The sequence below is a fragment of the Rhinatrema bivittatum genome, chromosome 6, assembly GCF_901001135.1.
Source record: "Rhinatrema bivittatum chromosome 6, aRhiBiv1.1, whole genome shotgun sequence".
NCBI lineage: Eukaryota > Metazoa > Chordata > Amphibia > Gymnophiona > Rhinatrematidae > Rhinatrema > Rhinatrema bivittatum.
In genome coordinates, this window is record NC_042620.1 from 171,437,637 (window position 1) to 171,459,404 (window position 21,768).

General features: G+C 45.7%; 1 protein-coding gene across 4 annotated transcripts in view; it reads left to right on the plus strand.

Annotated features, from left to right (window-relative positions):
- KANSL1L (KAT8 regulatory NSL complex subunit 1 like) overlaps positions 1 to 21,768 on the plus strand; it is a 268,720-nt gene that overhangs the window by 82,367 nt on the left and 164,585 nt on the right. For all 4 annotated transcript variants that reach the window (XM_029606147.1, XM_029606146.1, XM_029606144.1 and 1 more), the window contains 2 exons: positions 2,090 to 2,294; positions 16,381 to 16,543. In XM_029606147.1, coding sequence (XP_029462007.1) covers positions 2,090 to 2,294; positions 16,381 to 16,543 — 368 coding nt within the window. The remainder of the gene's footprint in view (positions 1 to 2,089; positions 2,295 to 16,380; positions 16,544 to 21,768) is intronic.

The following is a 21,768-nucleotide window of genomic DNA, read 5'->3' on the forward strand; positions in this document are numbered from 1 at the left end:
CTGCTATCTACATTTCTAATAATCGAATCACCAGCTATGATGGCTGGCCTAACCCTTCCTCCTGGGCAGTAGCCCTGGGAGACTTGTCCTCAGTGCGAGAGGACAATACATCACCTGGAGAGCAGGTCCTTGCTACAGGAATCACTTCCTGCTACACCAGGGTGATGTTCTCCTACTGGAGACCTTTCTGATCCAAGGCAGCCCTGGGGCTGCCAGACTGGATTTGGGACTTGGCTACTATGTCTCTGAAGGTCTCATCAATGTACCTCTCTGTCTCCCTCAGCTCCTCCAAGTCTGCTACTCTCTAGCCTCCAGAGATCGGATTCGTTCCCTGAGAGCCAGGAGCTCTTTGCATCGAGTGCACACATGTAACTCTCACCGGCGGGTAAAAAATCATACATGTGACACTCAATGCAAAAGACTGGAAAGCTCCCCTCTTGCTGCTGGACTGCTGCCTTCATCTTAGTTTTATTCCTAGTTAAGTTTAGGATACTAAGGGCGTTGGAATGAGAGTAGTTTAAATGTACAGGTGAATTTACTAATTAATCAGCTAGTGTCCTATAAGGGGATGATTAAACTTTCAATAAGGGCTGGTAGAATAGTATGATTTAGATAAGACCCTGATTGATTTTTAATGAAAAAATGTCTCATGCCTAAAAATCAAGGTTTGAGTGGGTGGGAAAGACAGACACTAGAATTAACTATCTCTGGCTTGCTTATTATACTCTACTGTTCCCAACTACCATGTTAACGCCATTTGATTGTATGCTAATTGCATATTTGTATGCTAATTGCATATTTTGTAAACCCATTATGATGGCTCTACCGAATAACGGTATATAAAACTCTACAAATAATAAATAAATATTACCTCAGACACACACAAACTCTAATAATATATCCCTTAATTTCACCTTTCACCAAACTTTTATAAGCCCAAATATTTCTGAAAGCTATATTTACCAATCCTCCTTAACCACCATTAATGAATCTTTACTCAGTTAATGGAAGAGTTTGAGGCATGCTTCTGGTCCTCCTCTACTGCAAAGGGTGCGGGGCCTCTGGAAGCTGGGGCTGTGGAAGTCAATCCCTGGATCGCTTGCGGTGACCTCTGGACTCCTCTCCCGGGGGTTGCTGGGAGCAGTATGCAGATGAGGCCTTCCGGTCTCCGACACTCCTTAAGCAAATTGGAAGCCAACAATTTCCAGTTCCCATGAATTCTCTTTGCTAACAATAGACTTGTTCTGCATCAATTCCTTTGCCTTTTTTCACTGTTTTTACTTCTTGCAGTCCTCTCGAAAAAGGGCCCAGGTTGCTTCACCTGAGGATCTTTTCACATATGAATAATTTACATGCAGCAAATGATCATATATTGTTGTGGATGAAATCTTCACTTTGAATGTGTAGCTGTTTAGAAAATGTATTATTTTCATACAGATCATCACAGTTGAATTGGATGGGATTTTCCCTGTTAACCTTTCTGACACAGGAAAAATACATGGTTTGCATATAGATACTAGGTTTGAATCTGTTAATGTACAGCATCAGAATTTCTGTAGCTCTATGATTCCTTTACAGTACTAGGCTTCACTACCAGCTTCCAGATATAATCCATCCTCATTTTTTCAGTTTTAGATGGGCGGTTATTGTGTGAGATGTTATAATTTTTACAACAATTTTGACTTTTTTGTATAAAAATCACAAATTTGCTGTGAATGTTTAAAAAGTGATGGATACCATGAAAATGCAATAGTTAGAACCTAACATATAATATAGTCTAGTGAAAACCACCTACTTCTAAATTTCCCTTGGCTCTGTAATATGTTAGCTTATGCCAATTTGATTTTCTCTACAAATATTCAAGATTCAGAATTTTTAATATTTTATAAGTATTTTTTTAAATTTTATTTTTATTTTAGCTATCACGTAAGTAGGGAGATTTATCTGGAGCCACATTAAGGCATTTTTCTATATACACTCCTGTGGGCAAACTGAATAATATATTCTTAAAATTATTGTTCTACGTAGAAGGCAGCTTTTTATTTGTGTACTTTGTTCATTTTATTTTTTACCTCTATTGTGTTTCCAGTGCTTTAAAGAACAGAGAAGAAAACTCTTCCTCATGGCACTGGAGTTCAGACCAGCAGCACCCTAAAAAAAGACGGAAAGATAGAACAAGGGTGAAATCTCCAGCTGTTGGCAGTGCAAGCACATCTGCCCGAACAAGACCTCTTCAGAGCATCCATAAGCGGAAACTGTACAGGCTTAATTCTGCATGTCACTTGAGTCAGCTGGTAAGAGTTCTGGTCCCAAGAACACAATGCATATATATTGAGTTTACAGTGTTTCAGGCAGGTCCTATTCCTAATATTAGGGTGGCCCATGGCTTATGTAATGGTCACATAATAAGCAAAACTTACAAAAGAAGACATTTCCACCAGCATTTGCTTAGTGTATTGTGTATATAGGTTGTAATGTTCTTGAGCTTGTTTTTAGGCATCATATTCATGCTCTGTCTCTGAAGACAGTTAAACCATATTCTCCAAGGACAAATGGGTGATGTCATCTTATGGAGCCTGGCTGGTGATGTTTAGTACAAAGCTTCAATATGTTCCAATAAGCATGTTTATGCCATCCCATGGGGCCTCGTCGGTTCTAGTTTTTCCGCAGAACTTAGCATGCACATCTGGACTCTAGCTGAGAACTTTTTTAGTTTTAGTTTTTTTTTTTGCATGTTCTTCGTTGTGAGACCTGCTGGTTTGACACCTTCTACCCCGTTGGGTTCATTAGATATGTTTTTCTTCGATCAAGTTAGTTTTTCTTTATTTTTCAACATCTGTATTGGTGCATCGAAGATTTCAGTCAGGTTTTTTGTAAAATTGCATTGTTTGATTTTGCTTCATCAATTTTTCCATCAATGCCAGCGAAGCAGAAAAGGGCCAGCAGCTTCAATAAGTGCCCTCATTGCGGATGTATCATATCTGTTATGGATCCCTATGTTCAACATGTGCTCTGCCTGGGGAATGATCATAACATCAAAGAGTGTGCTACATGCAAGAAGATGATTTCTAGAGGATGTCATTTCTGCTTGCAGATCATGCAGAAGCTCTTCAAGAGTCTAAGTCCGGCCCATTGATATTGGATGCATAGACATTGAAGGGCCCAGGAGCTGCAGTGAAAGCTGTTTGTGTACTAAGATGACAAAATGCATTATACATCAATGGATACTTTTCCTCTTCACATAGCATTTCACGTTCAATATATATTTCTGAAAATACAAACACAAAAACCATTGAAAATTCACATCGGTTGTTTTATCACTATATAATTAAAAAAAACGACTGGTGCTTTCTTCCAGAGAATTCACTGCATTATCACTAATATTGATGTCAAAGGCTGGATCCTGTGAATCGAAAAGGTTTTGACGGAATGGGAACTCCTCAGTCTGTGTGTCTGTCATTTCCTTTACTTTTTGTTAGCAAACATCAATCAAATGGCATTTGTACTGGTGGGTAACATTCTGTTTCAGTGTAGAGGTCTTTAAGAAAGGAGCAGAATTTATGGTCCCTCTTTAGTGCTAGCTGCTACGTGCTTTCTATTTCCTGCCTTTTAGGAATTTTATATAGATCCATTTTTATTTTTAGAATTGCAGAGCAAAAGCTTTCATGATCAGTTACTGTCTTTGTGTCCAGGGTGTATTCTCACATGACTGCTCTCATGTGATAGCTTTTGCATGTTTATTTCGCGTGGGTTGTATATGTCCAGGTATGCCTATATGAACTATGTGGCTTGCTGTCACCATAGCAATACAGTCTATTTTTTCTCTGAAGTTTAAAACATTCTTTTTTATACTATGTAGCTGCTATGTACATTTCTAGCCAGTCAACTGGATCAGCCTGCCATTGGGCTTCTACATCTGACATTGTTTCTTTTAAAACATCTCTGAGCAGGTCTGTCTGTATAAGAATAAGCATCTTGGTCTGTAAGCCATTTGGTTACTTGTTTTCTAGTCATTCTTTCATTACATTTTTTAGCAGCTTGAAAAAGAGGATTTGGTCTATCCATGTTTAGGATTATGTTTTCTATTATGGTTTCAGATCACTTGCCAAAAGTTAATTTCTCTTTTGCTTTGCATTGTTCATGTGGACTGCTTTATGCAGGCAAGACAAAACACAAATGGTTACTTGTCTCTGCAGCAAGCAGATTGAGGCACCTATGATATTTCATTATATTGAATAGTCACTGATCATATACCAATATCATGCCGAAGTTTTGCTAGAGAATATCAATTATTGTGTAAACAAAGAAGGAATTGTACATTAAACACTATTGTACCATATGGCCTCAATGCAGAAATTGAATGGCATTTGATTTTGTGAAAATATTTGCATACAGAATGTTGGTTTTTATTGCATAAAATTTTGTCAGTGTTTGTATTTTTTTTTTGTTTGTTTTTTTTAACCAGGGATTCTCTCAATGCATTATGTTTTGTATCTGATTGATTCTTTTCAGATTCTACTGTTCTCACAGTCATATGCTTTTGCTTGAATTGCTAAAAAGTAATTTAACTTTTTTCATTTCCCAACTTCAAATACCATAGAACTTAATTCTTGAATATCAAATAACATTTATTAGAAAGTTGAAAACTTCAAATTCACTGTGGATATCAGGGGATCAAAAATAGCTGCACAGACAGCAGTGTCCAGTTCAGCTGTTAATTTGCTGGAAGCCCAGTAGTCAGAGGATAGACAACAGTAGAAGCTGTAGATACTAGTAAATAGTAGTGGGATAGGAATAAATATGTGAAAAAATGGTGCTATAAGGAGTGAAGGACTTAGGATGAGCTTTTTGCTTGGCAAGAGCCTTTTGTAACTGAAAGTCTCTGCAGGAAACAAACTGTCCCAGGCATTCCCAATAGGAAGAGGCAAGAGCGCACACAGCAAAACAGGATAGATCTAGTAAAGAGCTCAGAAACATTCAAACAATAACCAATGAGAAAAGAGCATGCAGAGAATCTAAGCTGTGCAATATCCAAAATGACACCAGATGCTAGATTAATAAACATATACATATAGTGCAGAGGCAGAATACAGGACATGTGGTTTATAAAAACAGAAAAAAAAATTATTTCAGTGATCCTTTATTGGTAGTTAATAGCATAATAGTTATACCGTTCATCAAACTGACAGGCTATGTAAGGATGATATCAGCCAGTCATTGTTCACTTATGGTCTAGGCCCCATCCACTCCCCATCCATAACTCTGCCCACACCCCTTCCATAGAAGTGAATGGGCACAGTTCTACCCACACCCCCTGGAAGTAATTGGAAATGGCACCGACTGCCTTTTGATTGACATCACTGGAGTCCAATTCAGCATCCACCCTCTAAAATATGCCCCCTACAGCATCATCAGAAATGGCCCTGTTGCTTTTGATAAAAACAGAATTAAAGGATCTTGTCCTCATTTCGGTAACATCACTGGAAGTCCAAACTACTGTTAGCGGGGTGGTTTCAGAGCTGGAATCGGAAGTTTCTGACCCCGTCTCCCCTCAGGGGGGCTACATTGTAAATGTGCATGCACAATGAGCCTGCCTGTCAGGCATTCAGAATGAAGATTGAGCAGATATTTTGTAGTATACAAAAAGAATGATCGATAGTAGTTTTTAGACTATCAAGAAACTCAGACAAGTAAAAGTAAATAAAACAAGACTGGAGTTTAAGATACAATTCACTGTGTTTCTCCTAGGATAAGCAGAATGGTAATCCTCACACATGGATAACATCATCAATTGGAGCCTGACAAGGAAAACTTCTGTCAAAGTTTCTAGAACTTTGACTGGCATACTGAGTGTGCCCAACATGCCACTATCCGAATGGCCACCTGGGTCCCCTTTCAGTTTCTTTCCATGGTGCAGTTGCCTTGCAATGGTGGATCTCTGCTCTGTCCTCAGAGTTCTTTATTTTCTTGCGATTTTTTTTGCCACCTTAGTGGGGTCCCCCTTCCCTGGTTCCCTCCTAGTCAATGGAGCAGCCTGGTAAGTTTTTACTTTTTTGCGGTCAGTTCTGGGGGGTTTTTGGCATCTGTGTCAGCCCTCCACTGTCTGCTTGTCGGTTCGAGGCATGGTCTCCTCTGGTTTTCGTCGATGCCCGTAGACCATGTCTTTGACTGATCCGCATGAAGTCTTTATTCTTTGCCTTGGGGCATTGCATGATGTCCGGGGTTGCCAATTTTGCCACCAGATGACCCCTAAAGGTTGTCAGGCTCATTTAGATAAAATGGAAAAGCTTTTTGGTCCCAAGTAGTTGGGGCCCTCCATGCCGGCATCAGGTGCGTCAATGCCATGGGATCGAGGGGAACCCGTGGACACCGAACCATCGGTATCCACTCTCACTCAGGCTCCCTCTCTGGAGAGGGATGTCGGAGATCGACCGCTGTCTGTGTCCTTCCTCTTCAGGATGTCTGATTCTTCGTTCTCTTTGGCGCTGGGGAAAGACCAGGCTGAGCACCAAGGGAGATCGAGGAAACAGTGTCACCAGTTGTCATTGACGCATGGCTCCGGTTCCAGGAAGGCACCTGTATTGGCCATGTTGCCCCAAAGCGGCCCCACGGAGACCAGGCTTCACCCTCAGTTGAACCAAAGAGTCAGAGGCGCTCCCCACTAATTCCCATGTTGGTGTCTGGCACCAATCCCCCTCATTTCGAGGGCGATGTGGTGGTGCCTGCTCCTCCTCCACCTTCCCTTTCCATGGCGGTCTTCGAGGAGGAGCTGGATTGGTGCTCCGAGCCCTCAGGGGTATCGAACTGCAGGCCCCGTTGGAGCCTCCACCGATGCCAGAGCCCACTCCCTTGATCCTAGCACCGCTGCTGGAGCACCTTAACATATTGCTGGGCGTACCCCCTATGCAGCTGGTACCCTGGGGTTCCTCAGTCTCCCGGCGGTCATCATTGCCTCCCCCCTCGGGGGCTACACCTATTAGGGATGTGCATTCATTTTTCCCCAAAATAATTCGGTATGGTTCAGGAGAAAATTCGAAAAAATTCATTTTTCGGGTTAGCTCGCACTAACTCAGTGCACACTTTCGTGTCAATCGGGAGTTAGCGCGCACTTACTCCCGTTAGTGCGAACTAACCCGAAACAAAGCCCAACATGATAGCAAAACCCGAAGCACATCTCTAATACCTATTGCCACTCCCTCCGAGGAGGAAGGTTCGGTTCTTCTAAGGCCATTGGGGCTGTCTCTTCCGGCTCCGGCAGTGGGCCCTTCAGGGGCCTCTGTGCCCCCGGTGCTTCTGGGGCCCAGGCCAAGGGCAGTTAGCATGGGTCCCCCTCTGACCTCTCCTGGGGCTTTCAGTGAGGAGGAAGCTCCATATGACTCGTTGGGGGATGATACTTCTGAGTCCTCCTCAGATGTCTCCAAGGATGACCTCTTGGAACCGACCGCCCCGGAGGAACAGCCCAGTCTCCTCCAGAGGACATGACCTTTGCTGGTTTTATCTGCACTATGGCGGAGTCTATTCCTTTCCTGCTCCTCACGGAAGAGGATGCTAGGCACCACATGCTGGAGGTGCTCCAGTTTGTGGACGCACCGAAAAAGGTGGTAGCTGTTCCCGTGCATGAGATCTTCAAGGAGTTGCTCCTGTGCATTTGGGAACATTCTGTTTCCATGTCTACAGTAAACTGGAAGGCTGATGCTGTCTACCTCGTTCAGAAGTCCCTCTCATTTGAGCAGCCCTAGGTCCCCCACCAGTTGGTTGTAGTGGAATCCGCCCTCAAAAAGGTGATGTGGTTCTGGACCCATGCTTCTGCACCTCTGGTTCGGGAACATAGGGAATGGGATGCACAAGTAGGAAAGTGTTCCAGGGGGCAATGTTAATAGCGCGTATTGCCTCCTAATAGTTATATATGGGCCAGCATTCCCGCAATCTCTGGAAAAAGGTTCAAGAATTGGCGGAACGCCTCCCTCAACAACAGCAGGATACATTCTTAGTGCAGGGCTTCGAGTGTGGTAAGCACGAGGTGCGTTCCACTTACGTTTTTGAGATGTTAGCTTGTGTGGCCGCAGCAGGCATCGGAGCCTGCCGGATGGCTTGACTCAGAGCCTTGGATCTCCGGCCGGAGGTCCAGGAAAAACTCGCGGACCTCCCCTGTACAGGGGATAACCTTTTTGGGGAGAGAGAGACAGGGACAGAGACAGGATGGAGGCGGTCCAGAGAAGGGCGACCAAAAAGGTGAATGGTCTTCATAAAATGACTTATGAGGAGAGATTTAAGAACCTATATATGTACACCCTGGAGGAGAGGAGGAGCAGAGGCGATATGATACAGACTTTCAGATACTTGAAAGGTTTTAATGATTCATGGTCAACAACAAACCTTTTACAATGGAAAAAAATTAGAACTAGGGGTCATGATTTGAAGCTCCAGGGAGGAAGACTCAGAACCGATGTCAGGAAGTATTTCTTCACGGAGAGGGTGGTGGATGCCTGGAATGCCCTTCTGGAGGAAGTGGTGAAGACTAAAACTGTGAAAGATTTTAAAGCAACGTGGGATAAACACTGTGGATCCATCTGAAGAAAATAGGAAAAAGCATAAGCACCATCAAGTTAAGTGTAAAACATTGATAAGGCAGGCGAAGAGAGAATTTGAAATGAAGTTGGCTTATAATAAAAACTTTTAAAAATATATCCAAAGCAAGAAACCTGTGAGGGAGTCTGTTGGACCATTAGATGACTGAGGTGTTAAAGGGGCTCTTAGGGAAGATGAGGCCATTGCAAAAAGACTAAATTAATTCTTTGCCTCTGTATTTACTAATGAGGATGTTGGGGAGATACCTGTTCTATAGATGGTTTTCAAGGGAGATGAGTCAGATGAACTGAACCAAATCACTGTGAAACCTGGAAGATATAGTGGGGCAGATTGACAAACTAAAAAGTAGCAAATCACCTAGGCCAGATAGTATGCATCCCAGGGTTCTGAAGGAACTCAGAAATGAAATTTCAGATCTGTTAGTTAAAATTTGTAACCTATCATTAAAATCATCCATTATACTTGAAGACGGGAGGGTGGCCAATGTAACCCCAATATTTAGAAAGGGCTCCAGGGGTGATCTGGGAAACAATAGACCAGTGAGCCTGACTTCGGTGCTGGGAAGAATGGTGGAAACTGTTCTGAAGATTAGGGTCGCGGAGCATCTGGAGGGACATGGTTTGGTGGGGCACAGTCAACATGGATTTGCCCAGGGTGACGTCTTTTCTCACAAGACCTTCATTTTTTTTGAGTAGGTTAGTAGACATGTGTATGGGGGTGAACCGGTGGATGTGGTGTATTGGATTTCGGAGGGCGTTTGGCAGGGTCCCTCATGAGAGGCTTCTGGGAAGACAAGCAGGGTCATGGGATAGGAGGCGTTGTCCTTTCATGGGATTGCAGGCTGGTTGGAGTACAGGATACGGAGAGTGGGATTGAAATGGTCAATTTTCTCGGTGGGAAAAGAGGGTGGGCAGTGGAGTTCCTCAGGGATCTGTACTTGGACTGGTGCTTTTCGGTATATTTGTAGATGATCTGAAAGGAATATGACGAGTGAGGTTATCGGATTTGCAAATGATGCAAAGTTGTTCAGAGTGGTTGAATCACAGGCGGGATTGTTGATGGGTTGGTGGGAGGACCTTGCGAGACTGGGGGACTGGGCGTCCAGATGTGCGGATGGGGTTTGGCGTGGACGGGTGCAGGTGTGTTGCAAATGGGGAGAATAACTCATGCTGTAGTTGCATGATGTTAGGTTCCATATTGGGAGTTATCACCCATGAGAAAGATTGAGGCATCAGAGTGGATAGTACATTGAAGGCGTTGGTTCAGTGTGCTGCAGGAGTGAAAAGGAGCAGATAGAGTGTTGGGAATTGTTGGGAGGGGAATGATGAATGAAACGGAAAAATGTCATAATGCACATTGAATGCCGACTATAATTCTGGTCACCACGTCTCAAGTAAAGATATGCTTGTACTGGAGAGGGTGTAGAGAGGGGCGACCGGAATGGTGGGGGGGTGGAGCGGCTCCTCTATGAGGAAAGACTAAAGAGGTTGGGACTGTTCGGGCTGGGACGGGAGACGGCTGAGGGGGTTATGAAAGAGGTGTTTGAAATCATGAGAGGTCTGGAATGGGTAAATGTGAATCGGTTATTTGCTCTTTTGGATGGTAGAAGGACTGGGGGGCACTCCATGGGGTTGGCATGTGGCGTATGTAGGACTGATCGGAGATCAGCGCACGGTTGAACTCTGGAGTTTGTTGCCAGGGGATGTGGTTGTTGCGGTTGGTGTGGCTGGGTTTAGAAAAGGATTGGATAGGTTCTTGGAGGATAGGTCCATTGTCTGCTGTTGATTAGGATGACTTGGAAGTGGCCACTGCTGTTGCTGGCAACTGTAGCATGGAATGGACTTGGTTTTTGGGTACTTGCCAGGTTGTTTATGGCCTGGATTGGCCGCTGTTGGAGACAGGATGCTGGGCTTGATGGACCCTTGGTCTGACCCAGTATGGCATGTTCTTATGTACTACCTGGTGATTACTACCCTTACTCAAAAAAATCCCTTGCACCGTTAATGCAGCCCCAACATTGCTTTTTGCTTCAACGGCAAAGGGAAATGTGGAAAAGAGGATTTGCATTCCGATAACGACCAAAAAGGACTGAACTTCACAATCTGGGTAAACAAACAAACGTGGGGGTAGCTTGCTTATTACGGCGATTACTACCCTAAACCAATTAAGCCTGATACATCACTTTGAATGCATACACAGCATTGCTCTCTGCTTCTACGGCAGGGGGTAATGTGGAAAACAGGATTTACATTCAGGCAACAACTAACAAGGACAGAACTTCACAATCTGGGTAAACAATTGTGGGGGTAGCTGCTTATTACAGCGATTAATACCCTAAACCAAGTCTGATACATCACTTTGAAAGCATATACAGCGTTGCTATCTGCTTCAACGGTAGGGGGTAGTGAGGAAAACAGGATTTACATTCAGACAATCATCCACAAGGCATCGATCTGTGCAATCTGTGTAAACAAGCATCGGGGTAACTTGCTTGATGCGGCGGTTACAACCCTTAACCATAAGTCTTATGCTCACCTTTGATGCAACTCCAGCGTTACTCTTTGCATCAATGACAGGGGATGGCAGGAAATTTGAATCAAACAGTTACCAACAAGAGCCCTGAAGTTGGTGGTTGGTGAAACAGATAAGTATGGGGAAAATAAGTGTGGAAGCTTGCTGGGCAGACTGGATGGGCCGATTGGTCTTTTCTGCCGTCATTTCTATGTTTCTATGATGCTGTGACTCAGCTAAAGGATCATCATGAGACCCTCCAACATCTTTCAGCTAGCACCTCAGATCCCCCCCCCCCCCCCTCCTCGGCCACAAGGTCGGCGAGGCAAGGGGCACGTATGTCCTTTTACTGTCAGAGAAATATTAACTTCTGGCTTCCCACGGACGTTCTCAGCAGGTGTCCTCCAGGGGGTCACTCCAAGCAGCCGCGGACGCCTAGACCCCAGCCAGCACCTGAGCTGAGCCCTGCTACGGGTTTTGACTGGCGGAGAGGGAGCATAAATCCAGTCACCATGCCCTCGGTGCCGGATCCGCGCATAGGAGGCCACCTGCAAACCTTTTTCTGGGATTGCTGATTAGCAACCACGTTGGATCGGTTGGGTCCGTAACCATCGTTCGCCAAGGTATTGTTTAAACTTCTTGAGTGCGCCTGGAGAGGCCCCTCGAGCCCCTCTTGGGGTCAGTCTCCCCATCAAGAAATACTGTTTTCCGAGCTCTTCACCCTCATTCAAGCCAGGGTGGATGGAGCCAGTTTCCTCTGCGGCAGCAGGGAATGGGGTTTTTACTCTAGATATTTTCTGATCCCCAAGAGGACCGGGGGACTTTGTCCAATCCTAGACCTACAGGCTGTGAATCGTTTTCTCAAACGAGAGAAGTTCAAGATGGTCTCCCTCAGTACTCTGATCCCTCTCTTGCCAAGGGGAGACAGGCTTTGCAACCCTCGATCTCAAGAACGCGTACGCACACATCGAGATCTCTCGCACTCACAGGAGGTACCTCCACTTCCTGGCGGGCATCAGACATTTTCAATACAGAGTGCTGCTGTTCGGCCTCGCCTCTGTGCCTAGCTTCGGTGGCAGCACACCTGCGCCGTCTAGGGGTGCAGGTGTTCCCTCACTTGGACGACTGGTTAATCAAGAGTAGTTTTCAAGAGGGGGTGTTACGGTCTCTACGCTTAACCATTCAGGTGTTGAAGTCTTTCAGGTTTGTCTTCAACTACCTGAAGTCCCATTTGACTCCGTCATTGTGTCTGGGTTTTATCGGCACCTGCCTGGACACAGCGGAGGGCAAGGCCTATTTCCCTTGCGACCTAACGCTCACTCTGGCAGCCTTGGCAAGCTTGGTGCACTAGAGCCAGCGGGTCACTGCCCGTCTTATGCTCTGTCTTGTGGGTCACTGGACCCTACGGTCCCCAGTGGCGGCAAGCCTCCCTGGACGTCAGGGTATGTATATGTGTCACTCAGCCGCTCCAGATTTCCTTTTCCTGGTGGGAGGACCTAGCCAATCTGAAACAGGGGGTTCTTTTTCAATCCCCCTCCTTCCAGGTTGTCCTCACCACAGATGCTTCCAAACTGGGATCGGGTGCCCACGTGGAAGGGCTCCACACCCAGGGCCTGTGGTCGGCTCAGGAAGCTCAGTGCCAAATCAATTTCCTTGAGCTCCAAGTAATCTGAAACAGCCTGTGGGCGTTCTGGGACCGCTTGGTGACCTAATCTGTCCTCATCCAGACTGACAATCAGGTAGCAATGTGCTACACTCAACAAACAGGTGAGGCACGGAATCATTCCTCCTGTGCTAGGAGGTGGTTCGGATTTGGTCCTCGGCCCACTCTCAGAATATATTACTTTGAGCCATCTACCTGGCGGGGACAGAGAATGTAGTGGCAGAGCGCCTCAGTTGGCTTTTTTGGTCCCATGAGTGGTCCCTGGACCCAGCAGTAGCGAACATGATCTTCCATCTTTGGGGAACCCCAGACGTGGATCTATTTGCCTTCCCCTGCAACAAGGTGGAGTCCTTCTGCTCCCTCTACAGGGAGGTCGGCAAACCAGCCTCGGACATCTTTGCCCACCAATGTCTTCATCACCGCTCCTGCTGGTGATGAAGACGCTCCTGAAGCTCTGGCAGGACGGGGGAACCATGATCCTCATAGCCCCCTATTGGCTGCAGCAGGCTTGGTTTCCACTCCTGCAGGACCTCTCGGTCTGGAATCCGATCAGTCTGGGCACTTCCCCAACTCTAGTCGCACAAGATCAGGGCAGGATGCACCATCCAAATCTCAGGGTGTGGTCTCTGACGGCCTGGATGCTGAAAGGCTAGTCTTGCAGCCCTGGCATTGTCTGATGTATCCCGGGTTCTGGTTGCCTCCAGGAAGCCTTTGACTAGAAAGTCATATAGCCTGAATTAGAGGAGGTTTGCTATGTGGTGTGAGCAGCATGGGTTGGATCCGTTTACTTGCTCCACCCTGAAGCTCTTGGACTATCTGTTGCACCTGTCGGAAGCTGGTTTAAAGACCTACTTGGTCAGAGTGCATCTCAGTGCCATTGGGGCTTATCACAGAGTGAATGGAATGCCTGTCTCAGTGCAACCCTTGGTTGGGCATTTCAGGCTTGAAGGCTTCAGTTGAAGCCTCCCCTGCCTTTATCTTTGGACCTTAATGTGGTCTTGGCCTTGCCTCATGAAGGATCCCTTTGAACCTATGCGCATGTGTGACCTGAAATATCTGACCTGGAAGGTCATATTCTTGGTTGCGGTCACTTCAGTGCTTCGGGCCAGCGAATTTCAAGCGTTGGTGATGTACCCACCATATACAAAGTTTTTCCACGATAGGGTGGTTCTCCATACTCACCCTACGTTTTTACCTAAGGTGGTATCGGACTTCCATCTAAATCAGTCTATCGTCCTCCCTACCTTTTTTCTGAGACTTCATTTGCACCCAGGTGAGGCCTTGTAAGAGGGCCTTAGCGTTGTACCTTGAGAGGATGGCAGGCCATAGGCAATCCACACAACTCTTAATCTCGTTTGATAAGAACAGAATGGGCGTTGCTGTGGCCAAGCACACCCTGTCTACCTGGCTAGCGGACTGCATCTCGTTCTGCTATACGTAAGCAGGATTGCAACTTGAGGGCCATGTTATGGCTCACTCCGTCTGGGCCATGGCAACTTTGGTGACTAACTTGTGAGCTGTTCCCGTGACAGAAATCCGCAGGGCTGCGACGTGGAGTTCTTTCCATACACTCGCAGCTCACTATTGCTTGGACAGAGACTGCCGCCAGGATAGTAGCTTCGGCCAATCTGTCCTCCATAACCTTTTTCGAGTCTAAACCCAACTCTTCCGCCTAAGGCCCTCTTTTTTGGGTTCAGGCTGCCTTCCTCTGTTACCAACATCAGCTAGGTTGTTGTGCCCATTGTGTATGTTGATCTCCTTTCGGAAGCAGCCTGTAGCTAGGTGTTCACCCACTTGTGAGGACTACCATCCTACTTGTCCTAGAAAAAAGCAGAGTTGTTTATCTGTAACAGGTGTTCTCCTAGGATAGCAGGATGTTAGTTCTCACGAAACCTGCCTGCTACCTCACAGAGTTGGGTTTCATTTCAAGTTTATTTTATTTTTGTAATTCTCTAACGAGACTGAAAGGGGACCCCACGTGGCCGCGCAGATAGTGGCATACTGGGCCTACTCAATGTGCCATTCAAAGGTTTAGAAACTTTGACAGACGTTTTCCGTGCTGGGCTCCATCTGATGATGATACCCATAATGATACCCATGATGATTTGTTCCATAATTTATTGTTAGTTCTATTGTTACCTGTTTTATTGATCAACTGTTCTATGTAAAGCCCACTACTCTTTTTGGGCATTTAAAAGTTGTATGTAAACCGGATTGATTTGTAGTTCCTACAAGAACTTCGGTCTATAAAAATTAAAAATAAATAAATAAATACCCATGTCTGACAACTTATATCCTGCTATCCTAGGACAACATCTGTTACAGGTAAGCAACTCTGCTTTCTCCTAGGTCAAGCAGTCACACACAATATCCATGCACGAGAAGCTGTTAAATATTATTTATTATGTCCTAGGTGCAATAGGAAGTATTGGTGGGATAAATACTAAAATTAGGATATAGAGCATACTATATAATTATCATATTTGACATGACCCACACGAACCAATGTATCTTCTGTTCTTTCTAAGAGAGAAATCCAATGAAACTAGCAAATCCCAAAGGTTCTTTCCCCATGAGAAAGCAGTGGGTGCGCTGAAAAAAATGTGATGCATATTCAAAGAGATTTTTTTCTGATTATGTCCCAATTTTGAAGAAGAATGTGAAAAAGAAAAGAATGCAAGTTAAGCGAGACAGACACAGCATGAAGTAGATAATAAACAAATGCAGTTTGAGTATAATGCACATTTAAAAACCTTCTTCACACATGCTGTTGGATACCTCGTTCCAGAAATTTAAGTGACAATTCTTCTGCTTGTACTTTTTACGCAGAGTCCCCGCTTTCCTGTAGCAGATTTTTCAAGATTCTGCAGCAAGAGTTAGCAAACTCTGTGCTATATAAATTCTTTTGAAGGGACATCATTCAGGAATTATATCAAAATCATCTTTTGTTTGATTTAAAAGATCTTTGAAGGATCAAACATTTGTACTGCTTTCTCTGTCTATGCCAGCTTCATCTCTTCCCCTCCTGTTCCCTTCATACTAGATTAGGAAACAAAGTGCTTTTTCTGTCTTCTACTCTGTGTACCAGCCTCATTCCTCTTCCCTCCTTTTCCTTGCATGTTATTTGCTAGGGGAGGGTCTAGAGCATGAAGCAGAAAGAGGGAGAGAGTGAGTTTAGACGGAAGGCAGGCACTCTGTAGCTTTCTTTCGATAACGAACTAGGAGGTGTGGGAGCTTCAGGTTTATTGATTGTGCATCAGTTTGTAAATTATATCACAATTGGCTAATTATGCAGTTTATCCTGCCAGCCAGAGGAACCAGGGGGCCCTGTTCTTGATCTTGTTAAAAGTATTGAGGGGGTTGACTCCAGCTACTAGAGAGAAAACAAATGTTAAAATATCTCAAAACTAAACTTAAATTAGGAGAAAAAATAGAAGGTGGAATATTTATTATTACCAATAAAACCTGCATAAATTTTCTTTATCAATTAAAAAAAAAAAATGGAAAGCAGTTTTGCTTTTCCTAATGCTTTTGCCAAAGTGTATTGATTGCCTTTTAATAGTTTTAGCCAGCCAGCAATTAAATACTTCCAATTTATTCTGTAAATATCTTTGCAGCCCTCGTCATCTGAGGCCGTCCTGTTCCAGTGTGGTGGACGGGTGCCTCGCACAATGTCACCTTCAACCTGTAGTAGCTGTGAAAAGATTAAGACCGGTGCACTGGGACAATATGTACTGGACATAGACTCCTCTTTCCACCCAGTCTTATCGCTGCCTTCAGGTAAGTCAGCTGTCTCAGACCTACAGAAATCAAGAAACACATTTTGTGTTAAAAGAATATACATGTGGATTATTACTTTGTAACCTTAACGTCAGTGCAGTGTGCTTGAAAATGGATGAGATAGCAAACAAGAAGTACCTTTCTGCATAGACAAACAGGATGAATTGGCCACACAGGTGGATGGGACACTCTCAGTCTGTTTTTGTCTGTAGTGATGCTGAATGTTTCTCTCCCACTCTCTGCATTCTTCAACGTGCTTCATTTTCAGGCCTTCTCAGCTGCACCGGTCCTCAGTAGATTTGCCAGCACTTCTGAGGTTTTAGGTTTCTTTTTTTGTCATCGATTGTTTTGCCCTGAAAGATCTTAATTTTATATATCTGTGTGGCCTGATTCCAGTGACTGTGGCTGGCTCCTTTTTTACAGAACATCATTGCCACTAAAGAAAAGTCTCTGATCGATCAATGAATTCTCTCAGCACAATTCTCCTTTAGGTACAGAAGGACAAATATATGTGTGCTCTAGGTTTCAAGGATCCACCCTTCGCATTGGTGCTACCTTCCCTTCCAGGTCGATTCTTCCCATTTGCTGTACAAAGTCCTACTGTTTAGCCTGTCAACAGCCCAAAGATCTTGACAAAGTGCCTCACAGTAGTAGTGGTGCATCTGCATTACCAGGGAATACAGCTCCCGAGATTGAGTCCTCCATGCCCTATGTTCAGCTATTTGCCTTCTACAGTGCTTTGAGGTTCCTGATCTGCAGTCCACTCAGTGTCTTAGATTCCTTGGGGCTTGGATGGACTCTATAGCAGGAAAGAGCAGTTTTGCCTTCCACCATGACATTGCTTATCCACTAGTTCCTATCCTCTCCCCCTTGATGGCCAGAAGGCGCCTCATGGTCTTAGGTCATATGAAAGCAGCAAGCCATGTCATTCAACATACCTGCCTTCATATTTGCTACCTCCAGTGGGGTTAGCTTCCCCCGTGGATTCATCTAACTCAACCATTGTCATCTCTGGTGCAAATTTCATCATGGATGAAGTGAGAGTTACACAGATGATTGTGCCTCCGAGTTCTCCAAGAAGGATCTCCTCTTTGTTCAATACCCCACCAAGTAGTATTAGCGACAGACACATCCACCAAAAGATGGGGCACTCACACTTGATCCTGCCGAACCCAGGGAACCTGAACACTTAAGGAGAGCCATTTTCAAATCAACCTTCTGGAGTTGAGAGCAATAAGAAACCCCTTATCAGTGTTTGCGCATCTCCTCCAGGGAAAGAGCTGTCTGATTCAAACCGACAATCAGGTTGCATGTTTTACGTCCGCAAACAGGATGGAATGAGATCATAGCCTCTCTGCCAAGAAGCTGTGAAAATCTGGAATTGGGCGAAAAGGAATCACATTGCCTTGCTGGCCATCTCCAATACACTGGCAGATCAACTCAGCAAAGTGTTTCAGCTGCATGAGTGTTCTCTACAGCAATCGGTGGCTTACGAAATGTTCTGCTTATGGAGTCTACTCAGGACAATTTCCTCCTCAGCTGGGGATAGTTTTGCATTGATATTGCTCATTGCCAAAATGCTGCAGAAAGTGTTTTAGGACTAGGCTCTGCTGATCCTCATAGCTCTAGCATGGCCCAGGCAGATCTGGTATGCATATCTCATACAACTTTCCAGCAGTCCTCCCATACGTCTGAGAACAAACCCTGCATTAGTAATTCAGAAAGACTCTCGACTTTATCATCCCAACCACTCCACTTTCAATCTAATAGTTTGGATGTTGAGTGCTCCATGATCACGAATCTCCACCTACCTATAGAAATTGTAGACATACTAGTCTCATCTAGAAAGCCTTCAACTAGAAGAATTTATGAAATTATGCCTTTAAATGGAATAGGTATTCCAAATGATGCCAAGAGAATGCATTGGACCCTTTCTCTTGCGAACCCCGACATCTGCTAAAATACTTGCTCCAGTTTTGACTCTGGTCTCGCCACCTCTTCAATGCAAGTTCATCTCAATGCTATAGTGGCCTGTCATACATCGGTGGAAAGCAAACCAGTCTCTACTCTTCTCACAGGCAAGCAGGATGGTAGTCCTCACATATGGGTGACATCACAGGATGGAGCCCAATCACGGAACACTTTTGTCAAAGTTTCTAGAACTTTAACTGGTACCTACTGGGCATGCCCAGCATGGCACGAAACCTGCAGCCAGCAGGGGTCCCCCTTCAGTCGTCTTTTTTCCCACGCAGCAGTAGCCACACGGGTTAAGGAGCTACACAGAGATTCTTGACAGGAATTTTCCTCACAGAATTACTACAAACTTTCATACCCTACAGGGGTCCCCCTCTCGAATTTTTGCTTCCGTGGTACTCCGGTAAGTTTTTACCTGGTTCCGGTCGATTCCCGTCGAGTTTTGCCCTCGCGGCCTAATGGCCGTCGACCGCACCGCAGCTCAATTTTTCAAAGGCCATGGTGTCTGGGTTTCGTCGGTGCCCTGACTGCGCTCGCACCATGTCCATAACCGACCCCCATAAAGTCTGTGTAATGTGCCTCGGGTGTGAGCATGATGTCCTGACTTGCACCAAATGTGCCTTAATGACACAAAAAGGTTGCAAAGCCAGAATGGAGGAAACAAAATTTCTCTTCCGTTCTCAAACTCCGATGCTGTCTATTGCTTTGACGTCATCCGAACTGGCGCTATCTACTTCGCACCAGCATCGGGCACCGAACGGTGACCGTCCAGCGTCGACAACCTCCCGGCCATCGACTACCTCTACTCCCCCTCAGGACCAAGGGGATCGTAGAGAGAAACATCGGCATAGACATTGAAAGCCTCGGACCATTGATGAAGGAAAGTCATCGACCTCGCCATTGTCTGAGCTGACATTGAAGAAACTCCATCCAGAAAAGGCATCGACCCTTTCTGAGACCGGGTCACTGAGGCAACCTTCACCCGGACGGGTGTTGGGAGCTGCGACTCTGCCTTTAATGATGGTCCCTCTGGCTATGCCTCTGCCTCCTTCTTCCTTTCTGGAGCCGGGGCTGATTGCTCCAGGTCTCCGTGAAGAGCTGGACCGGATGGTTCAGGAGGCCATCGATAAGGCGATGCACAGATTCTAGGTTCCTTCGGCACCGAAACCGGTGCCGATTGTGGAACCGACCACATTGGCACTGCTGCTCTCGAAGATGGAAGCGCTTCTAGCCGCTTTTCCACCAAAGGATCCGGGGTCACCGATGGCTCCGGTGCCTTCTCCGCTTGCTCTGTCATCGGGAGGAGAAACACCGTTCCGTCTTCCCCCATCAGAAGTCCTGACGGTGCCTCAACCATCGATGCCGATGCAGCCATCGGCTCCACCGATCCATCTATCGATGCCCTCGGTGCCTGCATTGGTGCCCTCGATGCCTTCATCGGTGCCTCCAGTACTTCCCTAGATGCCTTCGGAGCCTAGACCGGGACCTTCAGGAATACCTTTGTCCCGTCCCTCTCAGGTTCCTAGAGGGACATGTGCTGATCCCTATGACACCTGGACTGATGATTCCTCCCCAGACACAGACGATTTACCATCACTAGCCTCTCCTACTGAAAACAGGAAGTGTTCTCCTCCGGAGGACTTGTCCTTCATAAATTTAGTGAAGGAAATGTCTGAGATGGTTCCCTTCTAATTACAGACTGAGCAAGATGATAGACACCAGATGATGGAGCTGTTACAATTCCTGGATGCTCCCAAGGAAATCACCTCCATCCCTATCCATCAGGTTCTTTTGGATCTTCTCAAAAAGAATTGGGAACACCCTGGTTCGGTAGCTCCAGTCAACCGAAAAGCTGACACCACTTACTTGGTCCAGTCAGCTGCAAGGTTCCAAAAACCTCAACTGGATCACCAATCCGTGGTGGTAGAGTCTGCCCAAAAGACGGTACAACGCTCAAAGCCACACTCTTCCTTCCCTCCAGGCAAGGAGCAGAAATTCCTGGATGCCATTGGCCGACGTGTCTTCCAGGGATCCATGCTCATCTCTCGGATCGCCTCTTACCAGCTTTATATGACCCAGTATAACAGGGTCTTATTCAAGCAGATACAGGACTTTGCAGAGTCCCTGCCCCAGCAATTCCAGGAACAGTTACAAACCCTGGTTCACAAAGGTTTGAAGTGGGGAAACATGAAATAAGATCCTCTTATGACATTTTCAACACCGCTTCCAGGGTTTCAGCAACTGCCATTTCTGCAAGAAGATGGGCCTGGCTTAAGTCTTCGGACTTGCACCCTGAAGTACAAGACAGATTGTCCGATCTGCCTTGCATCGGAGACAATCTGTTTGGTGAACAGATCCAGCGGATGGTGGCGGAACTCAAGGAGCATCATGAGACCCTTTGCCAACTTTCTCTGATGCCTTCTGAATATTCGACTAAACAACTATTTAGGAAGGACACCAAAAAGTCATTCTTCTGTCCAAAGAAGTCCTATCCACCACCGTCTAGAGGTTATTCTACAAGGCCTTTCCAAAAGGCCCAGTCTCCTCAACCCCGTAAACAAAAGCCGCAAGCAGCTCCTCAGGCGGTCCCTGCTTCCGGTTTTTGACTCCTGCATAGAGAACAGCAGCCAGCTTCCGCTGCCACAGATACCGGTAGGAGGTCCATTGTGCCATTTCAACAACATATGGCACACAATCACCTCGGACCAGTAGGTCCTTGCCATAATCTCTCAAGGTTATCACCTGAATTTTCTCTCCACTCCACCAGACTCCCCACCTTGGCTGACATGGGGAACATCAAACCATTCACTACTCTTGGATCAGGAAGTCTCCCTCCTCCTTCAATCCAGAGCAATCGAACCAGTGCCCTACTCTCAACAGGGCCTCGGGTTCTATTCCCGGTTCTTTCTAATCCCCAAAACTTCAGGCGGCGTTCGTCCAATTTTGGACCTGCATGCCCTCAACGAGTACCTCCAACGAGAAAAGTTCAAAATAGTAACCTTGGGTTCCCTCCTTCGTCTTCTGCAAAGAGGAGATTGGCTCTGCTCTCTAGATGTCCAGGACGCGTACACACACATTGCGATAACTCCATCTCATCGCAGATTTCTGAGATTTCTGGAAGGCCCCAAGCACTATCAGTACCGAGTGCTCCTGTTCGGCCTAGCATCTGCTCCACGAGTTTTCACCAAGTGTCTTGTAGTAGTAGCAGCCTTCCTCAGGACTCAAGGTGTCCACGTCTACCCCTATCTCGA